General features: G+C 33.5%; 2 protein-coding genes across 2 annotated transcripts; both read left to right on the top strand.

The window, feature by feature from the left end:
- On the top strand, positions 1–3,995 carry LOC140172147 (protein Wnt-8b-like). Its single transcript, XM_072195484.1, has 6 exons — positions 1–90; positions 457–493; positions 1,049–1,178; positions 1,444–1,569; positions 1,813–1,955; positions 2,350–3,995. The coding sequence occupies exons 1-6, from the start codon at positions 14–16 to the stop codon at positions 2,881–2,883; spliced, it is 1,047 nt and encodes a 348-aa protein (XP_072051585.1). The 5' UTR covers positions 1–13; the 3' UTR covers positions 2,884–3,995.
- Positions 3,996–7,233: 3,238 nt separating this feature from the next.
- LOC140171346 (protein Wnt-8b-like) lies at positions 7,234–14,093 on the top strand. Its single transcript, XM_072194585.1, has 6 exons — positions 7,234–7,800; positions 8,150–8,186; positions 9,448–9,577; positions 9,913–10,038; positions 10,323–10,465; positions 13,425–14,093. Exons 1-6 carry the CDS (start codon positions 7,724–7,726, stop codon positions 13,956–13,958), a joined length of 1,047 nt encoding a protein of 348 aa, XP_072050686.1. The 5' UTR covers positions 7,234–7,723; the 3' UTR covers positions 13,959–14,093.
- Positions 14,094–16,229: the final 2,136 nt, after the last annotated feature.

Genomic DNA, 16,229 nt, shown 5'->3' with positions numbered 1-16,229 from the left:
AATACTCTTCATCATGTTTCGTCAAGTTGCTGCAGTTTTGTATTGTTGTTTGCTATCTGCGATGCAGGTACATTGCTTCATTAATGGCTGGTAAGTATTTTGCAAAAAAAATGTCATACATTTGTTGGAGTTAAAATGTAATTTGGTAAATTTTTATTATATATCTATATAGTAGTTTTGCAGTATTGCTAAGTTAGGAATGCATCTCACGTGCGTCTAAAAACATGTAATTATTTCTTCTATTACACTTTGTTGAGCACACGAAAATAAATGAATGGATTAGATAAGTAAATTTGGAATAATAGGCCTACCTATAGTTTGAAGAAAACTTACTATGTTAATTACTAAACCTGATGAATTTGTTTAAAAATACTTACAAAGGATCGTGTAGCTTTATTAACACTGTATTGAGTATAAGTCTTATTAAGATTGTTTTCTTTTTTGGTTATTTGACAGGTCACAAGCAACTAATCTACTGCTAGCTGGTTCAAAGGTAAGAATTGTCGTTTACCATCTGACATAATTGGAATTTGAAATATATGTTACAAGTTGAATGTTATTTTTTTCCTGAGTAGATCTACTGTTTTCTCATTAGAATGTGACTTAACTTGTTTTTATGATTTACTAAAGAAACTAATTTGACACGTTTATTACAAGTGGAGAGTAGCTTAGTAGTATTAATGGATTTTGTTTAGATCAGGAAACCATTGCAAAACATAAGTAACCAGAAATGAACAGAAAGAACTGATATTCACATACTTGCCTTGTTAGGATTATTATTTATATCTGACCCCTTTTTAATACGTGTGGAACGAAATAAGTTTAATTTTGAAATTGTGCTTGTTTTTTGACGTTTGTCCCTATTCGCCAAAATCGGAAATAATGCAATAATGTCTATTTAATTGGATACAATTTTCGCGTATTTCTGTTTTGACGTTTATGCGAGTTTTGTATGTTTCATACCCTTACTAATTAGGCCAAATTTCAGTATTAACCTGATGATAATAACATTGAACTCTAATCATATCACTTGTCATCTCTTCCACAGACCTATTTGTCTTACTCTGACAGCATAGCAGCTGGAGCGAACCACGCCATGTCGGAGTGTAAACATCAATTCAAGTGGGATCGATGGAATTGTCCCGACAACTCGCTGTCGTTATTCACCGAATTGAATCGTAAGTTGATTTTACCTGCAATTTAAGAGTGATAAATACATAAAGACCCAAAACTTACCGTTTTGAGTTCAGTTAGTTACGAGTAAATATGAAGTAGCATTTCGTCCACGATGGAACGTTTTATCAAGGATGCTTTTCACTCAGATACTTGAATATTTGAAGTTAACCAAAGAGTATATGTTCTATTTTGCTGAACGGCAAATGTTAAGTTTATTCCACTTAATTATGTTAATGATTTGTTGTTTTGTTTTTCCCATCTATACAGCGACTCGTGAGATGTCTTTCATTCATGCCATCAACACTGCCGGAATTATGTTTACATTGACCAAGAATTGTAGTCTGGGCGACTTCACCAAATGCGGATGTGACAACAGCAAAGTCGGACAAATGGGTAAGAAAATTATTGATATCAATATGCCATAACGACTGGTAAAATGTGACTATTTTGGATGATGGTTCTTGAAACAGATTAGAAATGCATAATATTTTGGACTTGTACTACATGGCTTTACAGATCTGTTTAGTAAAAGCCATTAGGCCTTCATTCTTCAGAGGCATGGATTCGTTCAAAAGTGCCTTTTTGTCCATTAAACGTTATTTTAAATTCTATTTTGTTTGTTTTTCCCTCACTCAGGTGGTGACGACTGGCAGTGGGGTGGTTGTAGTGATAATGTCAATTTCGGCGAGAGACTTTCCAAGAATTTCATAGACGAATTAGAAACTGGTGATGATGCAAGAGCTGTCGCCAATCTCCATAACAACGAAGTTGGAAGAAAGGTAAGACGACTAACATGTTTTGGAACTAGTGTTTATTTAGTATCTACGTGTTGCCATTTTATTTGACCAGTAAAGACAAAACACTAATATCTTTGTTTGTAATAAAACATTACGATGTGACAAAAATTGTTAACTATAAGTAGCCTATATTGTTGTATACAATATTTGGTCAACTTTTAAATTCATTAGAATGTATGTACAATATTGTATATGTATGTCGGCGGACCGCAACAAGCAAATTGTGATGTAATATTGATGTTGCTATCTTCGGTAGACGAGAGAGGATGTTATGTACCCAAATGAATTATCTATTGAGTGAGATCCTGATCCGCGCTTTAATGTTAATTAAATGTCAATGTTTAACGTGTTTTTTTTGTTTGTTTTTTCCTGACAGGTTGTTCGTAAGAATATGCAACGACGATGCAAGTGTCATGGTGTGTCAGGTAGCTGCTCCGTCCAAACGTGCTGGGACCAACTCGCTGACTTCCGCGTCATCGGATCTATACTCAAGAAGAAATATCTGGATGCCGTCCGTGTAAATTATGTTCGTGGTCAACTCATCAATGGAAAGGTTGCTTCGAGAACTGTAGAAGGAGAAAACAGCGAGGATTCAACTCTTTTGAAAAAGACGAATTTGGTCTATTTGGAGAAGTCCCCTGATTACTGTGACGCAAATTCTACCATCGGTACACGTGGTACGGAAGGCCGTGAGTGCCTGCGCAGTCCTAAAGATGATGCTTCGGTTGATGAACTAGCCTCGTGGGAGCATCACAGTTGCAAGAGACTATGCACTAAATGCGGACTTAGAGTAACGAGGACAAAGATTGTGGTGGAGTCTAGATGTAATTGTCAATTCCAATGGTGCTGCAACGTGAGGTGTGATACATGTAAATCGGAGAAGACCGTTTATGCCTGCGAGATTTTATGAACTTGAACTGGACAGTTTTGTGCAACTCGTGAATTTTGTGCCACGGAACTTGATATGTCTTTGACTGACAAGAACAAGCATTTAAAGTTCTTGCAAGATGCCATTATACTGCTGCTATGTGAGCTTTGATATTTTATTTAATACTCGATGAACTTTGATGAACTGAAATGTTGTAAAACTACAAGCTAAATGAATAATGTTAAACAGGGTATGTCCGCCAAATATGACGGCTGCAATTATGTTGTATAAATGTGTAGTAAGCCATCAAATACAAACTATCTTACAGAAATCACTTAAATTTCGGGATAAAGGTACACCATTTCAAAATGAGTATAATATACTTCTTTTAGACATAAGCCGGTATTATGTGCCAATAAATGTATACTAGTTTTGAACCACATAATAAATTATTATGAGATTTGTATTATAATGAAGTTTAAGTTTTACAAAAGACGTTAAAATTTGGAGTAAACGGTAAAAGTTTGAATAACTTTCAAAAGAAATCAATAGTTGAAAATCACAAGCTAAATATGACGACTGCAACATGTTGTAATGTGTAGGTACCCAGCAAGCACCTAATGTTTTACAAAAAACGTTCAAATATCGGGTTATACAAAAAGTTTTGATAACATTCAGAAAATATTTGTGAAAATTTAGTGCAAATCATTCTAACATAATGTTATAAATGTTGACCAAATATTTTGAAAACATGTTTGCTAAAAATATTTTGCTAGAACACTTAAAAATGTTGTTGTAGTGTTTTTTTCATATAAAACGTTTTAAAACGTGTAGGGTTTTAACATTACTTCTAGAATAAACGAGCTCTAATGGATTTATAAACGTGTAAGCGAACTGACGTTGTAACTAAGATTTTGTAAATAATATGTAAATATTTTAAATATAACAAATATTTTAGGACTGACATGGACTGCACGAGATTGTCGTAGTGTTGTAAACGTGTAGACTTATAACATAAAATTGTACCTTTTGTAAATAGCATGTAAATATGTATATTATAACAAAAACTATTTTAGATACTTTAATTTACATTGACTTTAACCATGTGTTTTGTTGCTATATGACATGTGCTTTTCGAAATAAAACACAAATTAATGCAGATATTACATAATGATTACCGTCTCGCTTTCTTTTTGCATCATTGTTTTCATATGTGTTGATTTCAGGATATATGGGGGAGGGGGTAAATCCCCCGATAGTTTGAGGGGTGGCACTTATAAATGACATTCCATGTCTCGAGTATAGCGCTAGCAACCTAAAACCTGTTTCACGGCCTTTAAATATTTTTAAACAATTTCCCGCCCTTTCTTTCTTTGATAATATTTGTGTCACCCTTCTTCTTCCTTTTTGCAGCCCAAATCTTAAAATGGGAACAAAATAACAAACGTTAAGATCAATATACGATATCAAGAACAAAAATAATCGTGTGCGTTAATTATCGTCCTTCCAAAACAATGTAACAATTGTTGTAAAAGCTTATTTCTCATAACAATATGAATGAATCCTCAATTTACGCCAATAACTATCAATTTTATATCAAATCTACTCATAATGAATATCAATCATTTCAGGCATATGTTACCATACACCATGATTCTAAAAATTAAAATAACGCATTTTGCATTAAGATTTGCAGGCAGAGGATAAAGCACTTCCCACCACGCCACTGTGTTGACTTGCGGTTAGCACAGCTGTGTGAGTGAACATGACACCACTGCTCGCACATTGCATTAACGGGCATGGTTAATTTGAATTTGGACTGATATATTTACAATAAAAACGCATTCAAAATGCTAGTCGATTTCACATTTTATGTTACCTACAGAAGGTGTGAATTATCCTTTATGCATACATCACTTTTGTTCTGAAATCGACCAAGTAATAATGACACACGCACAATTCTTAAACAACATCTTTTGCACAGAATTCAATGGGATTTGAAAAGTAAAGTGGCAGTTGAAACTCTAGTGATTACACGTTTGCAGTGCATTATGGGGCTTCCTTAAATCATCCTCTGATTTGCAGGCTACCTATATAATAGGAAACAAACTTGGTATTTTTAGCCTAACAGGTATATTATTTTCTTGTAAAAGATATGCTTCTTTAGATCCCTTACTTACAAAAAGTCAAATTGCACAAAAATAATCAACACTAATTAATATTATTGAGGCGATGACTTTAGCTTCATAAACAAGTCATTAATATTATTGCGACAAAAAAGCTCAAATACGCCTACCAAGCATACTGATGAATATTCATTACAATGAATATTATTTATATAAAAGCCAATAACAAGTACGATTTGTAAATGAATGACAGATACTTGGTCATGATTCATTTATTTTTCTGAATTTCTGCAACTTGCTTGTCAATCACCAACGGCACATCTTACGCGGTGTCCTAAATCCTATTATGCCAAAAGTTGAAGGCGGGATGTTTGAACTCGAAGGAATCAATACTGTAAAAGCATCCATTTTTTAGATGATTAAGATCTTTCTCAAATTAAAAAAATATATACAATATTTCTTTAATTATTAGATTTAGCTTTGCTTATTTGGATTTTTTCTTTCTTTTCTTCTAAAATTGAGATGATTATTATATATTGAAGGGTAGAATTGACAGGAAAAGTTTCTTTTTTTCCTCTTACAACGTGATCAGTGAAAACTAACATGGGAATCTACTCTTTATTCAAATCACATGCTTTAATTTGTCATCAAAAGAAATTAAACGAGAAAAGTAAAGGTGGTTTCATAAGAAAGAAAGAAAGAAAGATTTGATTTACATAGGGATTTTTTTCCACCTCCACAATACCACATCTTACGCGGTGTCCTAATCCGGTATGCCGAAAGTTGAAGGCGGAATTTTTGAACTCGACGATGTCAATGATAGCGTCCAGCCAGGAACTGGAAAAGGCAATTTGCCCTCAATTCAATTCAGTGCAATTTTATTAGCATTATATTTCGAAATTATAACAAGAATAATAAACATAATAAACATGCATTCAAGGTTCTTGCATTATGATGCACAACAAGGTGCAACACAAGGCGCAAAGATGCTGTTGCTATGTGGATATTAGAGTCCCTATATATGGAGAGTTGCGACATGGCGGGGTATTCAAATTTGAGACATGGGCGCCATTTTGTGTCTAAATTGTGTCTAAAGTTAACTTATACAGTAAGTCTATGGGAAAATCCTGCCAATTTGCATATAAATGGTCGTAACTTTAAAAAACGACCTCGAAACTCATATATATGTACCCATATTTGGAAAGCTAACACAATAATGATTCCATATTTGGGCATACCAATTCTCATTTACAAGTCGCGTGACCAAAATCTTGGCTAAAATGTCAAAAAACAATGATTTTTGTGATTTTGATGAAAATGAAGGAAAAAAAGGGTTTAAATTAGTCTAATTCCGTTATTTTTTTAAACTTGGATCTGAAACTTCGCAGATATGTCAAGGTTGATAAAAACTTACCATATATAGTAAAATAAAGCGAATTTTATATTTTCACTATCTTCTGTTGCCATGGTAACGTGTTTAAAATCCACAGATTTGGTAAAAAATGAGTCTAACTCCGTTATTTTTAGGAACTCGAACCTGAAACTTTGCAGGTGTGTCAAGGTTGATAAATACTAACCATATATAGTAAAATAAAGTGAAGCATAATGTTCTCGCGATCTTCTGTTGCCATGGTAACGTGTTTAAAATCCACAGATTTGGTAAAAAATGAGTCTGACCCGGTTATTTTTATGAATTCGAACCTGAAACTTTGCAGATATGTCAAGGTTGATAAAAGCTAACCATAAACAGTAGAATAAAGTGAAACATATATTTTAGCTATCTTCTGTTGCCATGGCAACATGTTTAAAATGAATGCATACAGAAATAACATGCATAGCATTGTAAAAACGTGATATATATAAGTAGGCCTGCATTGCAAAACAGCAGAGCAACACTTAATATACTGATTAAACACTTACTTGTACAGTGAACGTAGGCTATACGGTGTTAATTTATAAACAAGTGTTTATTAAGTGTTGATCTGCTGTTTTTTGCAGATAAGTAATAATTATTAAGTTTTAACATTTAATTCGTTCTGGAAAATGAATACAATCTCTGTTATATTTCTTTCATGGGATAATAATAATAATAATAATAATAATATTGTATCATTATTAGTATTACTATCATCAATCAAACTTGATTGATTAATTATTGATAGTAATAATAATATAATATATATTATTATCCCATGTTCAAAAAAGAAATAAAAACAACAGAGATTATATTCATTTTCCAGAACGAATTAAATATTTAAATTTAAAACATAAATTGTTCTACATATAAAGTTCGGTTTTAAGCTCTCAATTATATTGCAAACCCGCGTCAATTATTTCATATTTCCCACAAATTCGATTAGATGAAATATTCAATGTAGGCCTACTACTTGTACTTTACACAAGGAAATGCGCAGGCGCGTTTCGATCGTTTCTTTCTTTTCTTTCTTTTCCGTCTCAATGAACTAGAGAGGAAATGGCGCGGCGAACTTTGGGCGCGGCAGCCGACGTTTGATGTCGATTGTCTTTTAGGCACACGCAAAGGAAGTTATTTCAATACATATATGGGTCGATCCTCCTATGGAATTCAACTGCAAGTTCTTTTCAACGTCACAATTGCTTTAGCTACCGTCAGAACAACATCTTATCTCGCTTAGTGTTATTTCTTTAATATTTGTTGAAATAATACGTTCATATTGGAAATTGGAATATACTCAATATTTTGAATTACATTATTACTCTGCGGAATATTCTTCATCATGTTTCGTCAAGTTGCTGCGGTTTTGTCTTGTTGTTTGCTATCTTCGATGCAGGTACATTGCTTCATTAATGGCTGGTAAGTTAAGTATATGCAAAAAATTCTTTATTTTACAGTTTTCTTGGAGTTAAATAATTGTAATTTGGTAAAGTTTTATTATACATCTAGTAGTTCTTCAAGTAGGTTTTCAATATTGTCAAGTAAGGAATGCATCTCACTTGCGTCTAAAAACATATTTTCTTAATAGTTATTATAACTTATTAATACACGTATACTGATTTTATTTGTTAAAAACCGTACACTTGTAAGTGGGGAAATTTCTGAATATAAAAATTGTTATTAGGCAATCTTCAGTCAAATGTAACATTGTTTATGTTGATGATTACTTAGTCTAAAAAGATTGTTTTCTTTTTGAATTATTTGACAGGTCACAAGCAACTAATCTACTGTTAGCTGGTTCAAAGGTAAGAATTGTTGTTGTCTGTTACAATTTTTGTCTGTTTTTCCCGAGAGTATTTTTAAAGCTGAAGTAAATCGACTGGTTTTTTTTGTTAGAATGTAACTTGGATTTGAAGGATTCATTGAAGAAGTCTGTTTCATCGTAATAAAAAGTTACAAATGGGGAAATCACAAATTCTGAATCTTGTGATATAAAAGGAAACATACGATGTCATCATGACTTCACTTTTGCATACCATATACGGTGCTGGTTGACTTAATACTTGGAAAAGGCTTAGAATGACAATTGCCAAGTTTTTAGGTCGATATGGGGTTGTTAATTTTCATGGCGGTAACTTGGTAATGAATTTGACGTCATTATCTAATTAGCATCCTGGTGGGTCTGTTCATGAAAGGACTGACTCATCGATATCGATTGCTTACTTTATTGGCATTGATCAATCGATCTAGTCTTGCTGCTTTTGCTTATTGGATCAGGAAATTCTTTTATGGCCTAAGCCTATTGCTTTATTAATAAACTAAATAAATAAATAAACCTGATCGCATACTTGCTTCTTAGGATTATTTATATTTCTTTCGGATCCCTTTTTAATGCTTGATTAAAGTCATAATGTACGATCTTTTTCAGAATTTACCTTTATTTTTTCAAAACCGATTTTTGGCATATTTGTAATACTTACACATGTTCTAACTTAAATCTATGAGCAAACTGTCAAATTCGTCCTATTTGTAGTAAAACGGGACGATTTTCTGTTGGTCCGACATCAAGTCATAATTTTAGATTATGACTTTATGTCGGCCACGATCGCAAACCGTAGTCTCGTACAAAACCAGCTTGGTTACGCTCCCTCCACATGTGGAGGGAGCGTAACCAAACTGGCCGCGTAGGAGACTAACTCTGAGGCCGCACTCGCTGTCCTAGTAATATACTAGTGCGAGATGTTTCGAGTGATAGAGGTGAAGTTTATGATGTTGTTTCTTTGCAAATTCCCAATGTTTTTCGCGTCCAAATGTATTGGGAACTTTCACAATGATTGCATATTATCATTTTAGAAGAAAAAAAGTTGATTTGATTTTGAATTTTTACGTTTGTATGAATTTTGTACTTTTCATACCCTTCTCTATTCAGCAAATTTAAAAATAATGCAATAATATCATTTTATATTTTTAAAAGTTAAGATTAAAAAATAATTCATCCTAATGGCCTAAACTTGAACCTGACAATAATAACATAATTCTAATCACTTTTTGTCATCTCTTCCACAGACCTATTTGTCTTACTCTGACAGCATAGCAGCTGGAGCAGGCAACGCCATGTCGGAGTGTAAACATCAATTCAAGTGGGATCGATGGAATTGTCCCGACAACTCGCTGTCGTTATTCACCGAATTGAATCGTAAGTTGATTTTACCTAATAAAATACATAATGAAAAAAATGTTCAATTGTCATAGTAGTAGTGAAATCATAAATTCCTAAAAGCACAGATTATATTCCTTTTTACATTAATTTTCTGTTAAAATCTTCATTAGTCATAAATCCTTTGTATGGGGTAACATTTCGTCCACAAGAAAAAAAAAGTATTTTCACTCTTTTTTTGAAATTTTGAAATGTAGAGTTAACACAAAATTATCTTTTGCACAAGGGCAAATGTTAAGTTTAGTTTGTTCCTATTCCAATTTATCATGTTAATATATTATAGTTTTGTGATTTTTGTTTCTCCATCTATACAGCGACTCGTGAGATGTCTTTCGTCCATGCCATCAGCACTGCCGGAATTATGTTTACATTGACCAAGAATTGTAGTCTGGGCGACTTCACCAAATGCGGATGTGACAACAGCAAAATCGGACAAATGGGTAAGAACATTATTGATATCAATATGTCGGTTTCTAGCTTTGCAATTCTGCCATGTGACTCTTTACTTTAATTAAAGTTATTTTGGATGATGGTTCTTGAAACAGATTAGAAATGCATAACATTTTGGACTTGTACAACATGGCTTTACAGATCTGTTTCGTAAAAGCCATTAGGCCTTCATTCTTCAGAGGCATGGATTCGTTCAAAAGTGACAAATTCCAGCAACTTTTTGTCCATTTAATGTTATTTAAACTAATATTTTGTTTGTTTTTCCCTCACTCAGGTAGTGACGACTGGCAATGGGGTGGTTGTAGTGATAATGTCAATTTCGGCGAGAGACTTTCCAAGAATTTCATAGACGAATTAGAAACTGGTGATGATGCAAGAGCTGCCGCCAATCTCCATAACAACGAAGTTGGAAGAAAGGTAAGGCGACTAAATCTTATCCCATTATAATGTATGCCTAATAAACGCATCCTTACATGTCAAAGTGACAAAACTAGAAAAGCCAATTGTCATATTGTTTTAAGGTTGCATTTTAAAAATATCATTATGCTGTTACTTAATGCACCATTTTGGTGCAATTTGCCGACAGCAGTAATTTGAATCCCTGGGTTTGAGGCAAGTTGCGATTGATTCGGTGCATTTTTGGCGTATCGTGGGAATCAGGGGCATAATAGAAATGGAACAAATTCTAGTTTTATCATCGGAGATGTAAAGAAGTCCAAACACTTTGGTTCCACTAATGTGCTAACTCAGATATCACAACACATAGCGCCATATATACTATAATATTGATGTTGCTATCTTCAGTAGACGAGAGATGACTGTGTTCATGTTCATGGCGTTATGTATACTGGTCGAATCCAATGAAAAGTGTACACGGCATGTTCAGGGCCATAACTTAAAAGTATTAATCAATTGGCATTTGTTTTTGTATTGTGTTTATTCGCCTTGATCATACGCTTCGCGCCATATATAATAAGACCCCTTCTGTGAAAAACTTAGACACAGAGACCCCAAAACATGCTATTTTTACCCATTTTTTCAAAATATTTCTTAAAGTATTTTTAAAAACATCTAAATCAGTTATGAAAAGAAGTCATTGGATTGAATCTAAATTGATTTCCTGAAAGGTGTATATTCAAAGATTGCCTATTCAATTTTTCACATATTTGTACATAATTGTGCATTTTTTGTGATAATTTTTTGAGTGGTATTTTTTTTCATTACCTACGAATACAATTTTTCATAGCACTAAATATATCTTTAAAAAATGGAAATCACTAATAAATGAGCAATTGATACAAGCTTTGATATGTCCAATACTGAAATGCATTGCATTCGGACATCTATATTATTGTGTTTAGCTGCCAGAAATTCTAAATGGCACAAAGGTAGGTTTGGTAAAAAATATGCATTACCTCCGAATACATGTTAAAAGCTGTGTCATTTCCACAAACTGAGAGAATAGTAAACAATAGTTAAGCAATAGGTGCAGGGTAATACACTCTTTATTTCTATCAAGTTTCAATAGCCTGCGTTTAAATATTTCTGAGATGTCAACAATAAAAGCAAGTATTCGTAGGTAAATTTCGGTAACCGAATGTTACCTACGAATACAATTTGACATCATGACAGCACCGCCATTCATGCCAATGCCCATATTGGTACATAACGAAGGCCTGTATGTTTGCTATCAAATCATATGTCAATGAAAGTTGCGAATTCACATACATGCCCACCATGCAAAACTGAATACGGCTTAATTGTTGAAAAATATGTACTGAAATAGACGACGGTCTGCTCATTTGAAAGAAAAATCAGATTCGAAGAAGATTAGAAGGGATAAATACTTGGATTTGTCAGCTGTCATGTGTGTTTCATTTTAAACGTTTACCGACCTTCTGGTTTGAGTAATTCGTGTCCAAATTGGTTTATTCGAAGGTAACTTTTGACGTTTTCGCTAAGTTTACCTACGAATACCATGGACAAAAACGACTTTTCTCATTGTCTCATGATCTAGACAACACAGTGGTGGACCCTAGTACAAAGCTAATTATAGTTGCCCTCAAATGAAAGGCCACAAGACGTAACTGACACCAAGATGGACTTCACAAGTCTGCAATAACGGTTTTAAGCGATTTGTGTGCAATTAAGCAAATTAAAGTCACTTTAGTGCCTTTGTTTCTTACTTCAATCCTCTTTCAACCACTGTGAACCGACATTAAATATACATGATAGGGTCTCAAGTATCAATAAACGCACATAAAGAAAATAATACATTCAAAGTGCTTTATAAAATGAAGATTTGATTGCGATATCCACCAAAAGTCTAATTCTTACCTACAAATACTGAAATGTTACTTACGAATACAGCATAATACATGACATGTGTAATGAAGTGTCCCTACCAATGGAAATTAATTGTCAAAAACTTAAAGCGGTACCCCAGGACACTATTATTACCCATATACGGATTCATTCAACAATTATTTATTATGTAAAATTGCTGATTAACTACTTATTATCAAAATGAAGTGGTCAAAATCTTGCTAAAAGCATCAAAAATTGTTTGATCTAAGGTAATGGTATTTATTCATTTGGACGTACCATCTGAAAGATATCTAAAAACTACCATTTTATTAATTCATTACCATAATAGCAACATTTAAACCTCTAAACTCAATATAGATATTGTTAAATCGCTCATGTTACCTACGAATACCCGGGTTTCTTCACCTTTTCATTGTATAAAGCGTTAGGTGTATGCGTATAATTCCTAGTATTCTTGAAAGCATTATCCTACTCGTTCTTATACAATGTGTAAATTGATTCATACTCATTTGATAAATAAAATACAGAAACTGACCTAAACTTCGTTTTCAAAAATAAACTAGCATAAATTGACTAAAATCATATTAATCGCGTTATAAAAATAAAAACAAATATTTTCAGGTTGAGCTAGCATTTTCCTGACACCCTGTGGTCTACATTACACGAAAAAAGCGTTAATGGGAATATTCCATTCGTTTTAGGTTGATTAGTATTGCGATAATGAAAGCATCCTAGTGGTATTCGTAGGTAACGTTGGGTTTTGGTATCACATTTACTATCACACGTCCTGGGTTTATTTTTCAAGATTAGTAATGGCACTTTTGGTTCCTATAAGGCCAATATGTCATCAATCAATGGGCAAAAGGAAAACATTGTGGAGACATTTTTATTTCGGATTTTTATTTTTGGCCCGTGGACACTTTTGGTTGGATTCGACCATCTACATACGAATTAAATTGTTATTGAGCAATCCTTTAATGTGAGAAAAGGCCGCGGCTGATTGTAAATTTCAATGTTTAACGTTTTTCTTATGTTTTTTTCTTAACAGGTTGTTCGTAAGAACATGCAACGACGATGCAAGTGTCACGGTGTGTCAGGTAGCTGCTCCGTCCAAACGTGCTGGGACCAACTCGCTGACTTCCGCGTCATCGGATCTATACTCAAGAAGAAATATCTGGATGCCGTCCGTGTAAATTATGTTCGTGGTCAACTCATCAATGGAAAGGTTGCTTCGAGAACTGAAGAAGGAGGAGCCAGCGAGGATTCAACTGTTTTGAAAAAGGCGAATTTGGTCTACTTGGAGAGGTCCCCTGATTACTGTAACGCAAATTCTACCATCGGTACACGCAGTACGGAAGGCCGTGAGTGTCTGCGAAATCCTAAAGATTATGCTTCAGTTGATGAACTGGCCGCGTGGGAACATCACAGTTGTAAGAGACTATGCACTAAATGTGGACTTAGAGTAACGGAGACAAAGGTTGTGGTGGAGTCTAGATGTAATTGTCAATTCCAATGGTGCTGCAACGTGAGATGTGATACATGTAAATCGGAGAAGACCGTTTATGCCTGCGAGACTTTATGAACTTGAACTGGACAGTTTTGTGCACATCGTGGATTTATAGGCTATTGTGACGTACTTGATATGTCTTTAATGTTTTAACTGACAAAAACATACAGTAAGGTTATTGCATTATGATGCACAGCAAGGTGCAACACAAGGTGCAAAATATGCCGTCCCTATGTGGGAAAACAGTAACCGTTTAAATAACATTCATATGGAACAGTAGAGGGTGAACGTTTAACACGTTTAAATAACATTTTTGAAAACTTGTTGTAGCATTGGGTCAGACTATTTGAAAATGGTCGTATGCACGGCAAAAACAGCAGAACACTTAAAAGCATTAAAACACTTTGAAAGTATGAAGATGTGTTATTATTATTAACACAATAGTGTTGAAACATGTTTTAACACGATAGCGTGGTACTAATAATTAACTTTAACATATTTGTATTTTAACGCGTTTTAGTGTTGGAGTATTAACACTCCCTATGTAATTAGCCATTTACGTGTTCATGTGTTTGTTAAGTGTTTGGTCTGCTGTTGTTGTAGTGTACCAACTTGATGCTTTGAAGTATTTTCTCTCGATTTAATCAATAGTCCATTGAGGATAGGGTAATACATACACTGTAAAACATATTTTAATCAACACTGAGTAAAAAAGTCACAGCTCAACAGTTGAGTAAAAATTACTCAACATTGAGCTCATATAGATCAGAACTCAACAAATGAGTAAAAAATTACTCAATGTTGAGTAATTTTTGTAAGATTTTTATGGATGAGCAGTTGACGAAATGTGAGATTTTAACCAAACGAGCTCATCGCTCTAATGTATTTATAAACAAGTATAAGCGAACTGACATTATAAATAAATTTGTGCATTTTGTAAATAATATGTAAATATTTTAACATGTATATAACAAAACCTATTTTGGATACTTAATTCACATGAACTATATTTTTTTTTGTTGTCACTTTTGTATACCAATTAACATTATATGAGAAATAAAACACTCGTGTAGATGAAATATGACTTTATACCGCTTCGATTATTTTGCTTTCGTAACATTAGGGGCTCTGGTATGAACGTTTGGACAGTATTTTTGTGGGACATAAGAGCGCATCAGACATATCGAATTGTATTATAAATATGAGGAATGTCCTTCTGATATCAAATAATTTAGATAATTCGCGATATAATACAAATTTTATGAGAAATGATTAAAATTTGATATTTTAAAATTTTCGATATTTAACAGTCTTCGAAGTAAACTTTCTAAATCTATTGATATGTACTTAAAGTACATGTAGCTGGGATGAAAAGCCGACGTTCAATTGAAGATTTTGACCGTTCATATTGAAGATTACATTTTTTCCCAAAAAGACCTTTTTTTTTTTTTTTTGGTGTTTGGGAAAAAAATCGTCAATACAAAAGGTTAAAATGTTCAATTAATCGTCGGCTTTTCATCCCACCTACATATACTTTAAGTGCATATCATCAGATTTATAAAGTTTACTTCGAGGACTGTTAAATATCGAAAATATCAATTTTTAATCATTTGTCATAAAATGTGTAATATATCGCGAATTTATAAAAATCAAAATTATTTTATATCAGAAGAACATTCTTCGTATTCAGAATGCAATTCGATATGTCTGATGTGCTGTCATGTCCCACAAAATATCTGTCCAAACGTTCATATTTAAAGGTGAAATAAACTGAACTGAACTGAACCCCACCCCTTAGAAGGACTGGTATCGTAGGTATGTCACAGTGGCTGCACAATAATTCTGCTACACTGTGCATGCAAGCATAACAGTGAATTGAAAAGGGCGCGCTTCAAATTTGGCCAATTTTAGAAAACAGCCATGTCATTAAATGAATTTCTTCATATGCTTCATTTATCCAAATTGTTTAAATTTTTAATATTTTTTGTGTGAAGCCTTTCCGAGGCTAACATCGGGTCCTCAAAATTAAAAATTGTTTTGATTAAGAGCTACTGACTGTTTTTATGGATTTTTGAAGATCGCTCATAAATCAGTAAATATAGGCCTATTGAAGTAAAGGAACTACCACCATTTAGCTGAAATACTAATCTTTCTTAGCATGTAAATTAATTCCGTCGACAACGAATGAAACACTTCCCTAAAACTAGTTGAAGCAAAACATTAATCAATGATATTTTTAGGGAGTAATTTTCCAAACCACAATAGCACTAAGCCATTGTGTGTGTCCAAGGCCATACTATTTTTGTATACGCGGTACAGTAAAATGGCTATTGCTTTTACTGATTG

This window comes from Amphiura filiformis, chromosome 15 (genome assembly GCF_039555335.1).
Source record: "Amphiura filiformis chromosome 15, Afil_fr2py, whole genome shotgun sequence".
Taxonomy (NCBI): Eukaryota; Metazoa; Echinodermata; class Ophiuroidea; order Amphilepidida; family Amphiuridae; genus Amphiura; species Amphiura filiformis.
The sequence above is the reverse complement of the archived record's forward strand: the minus strand, read 5'-3'. Positions and strand labels throughout refer to the sequence as shown.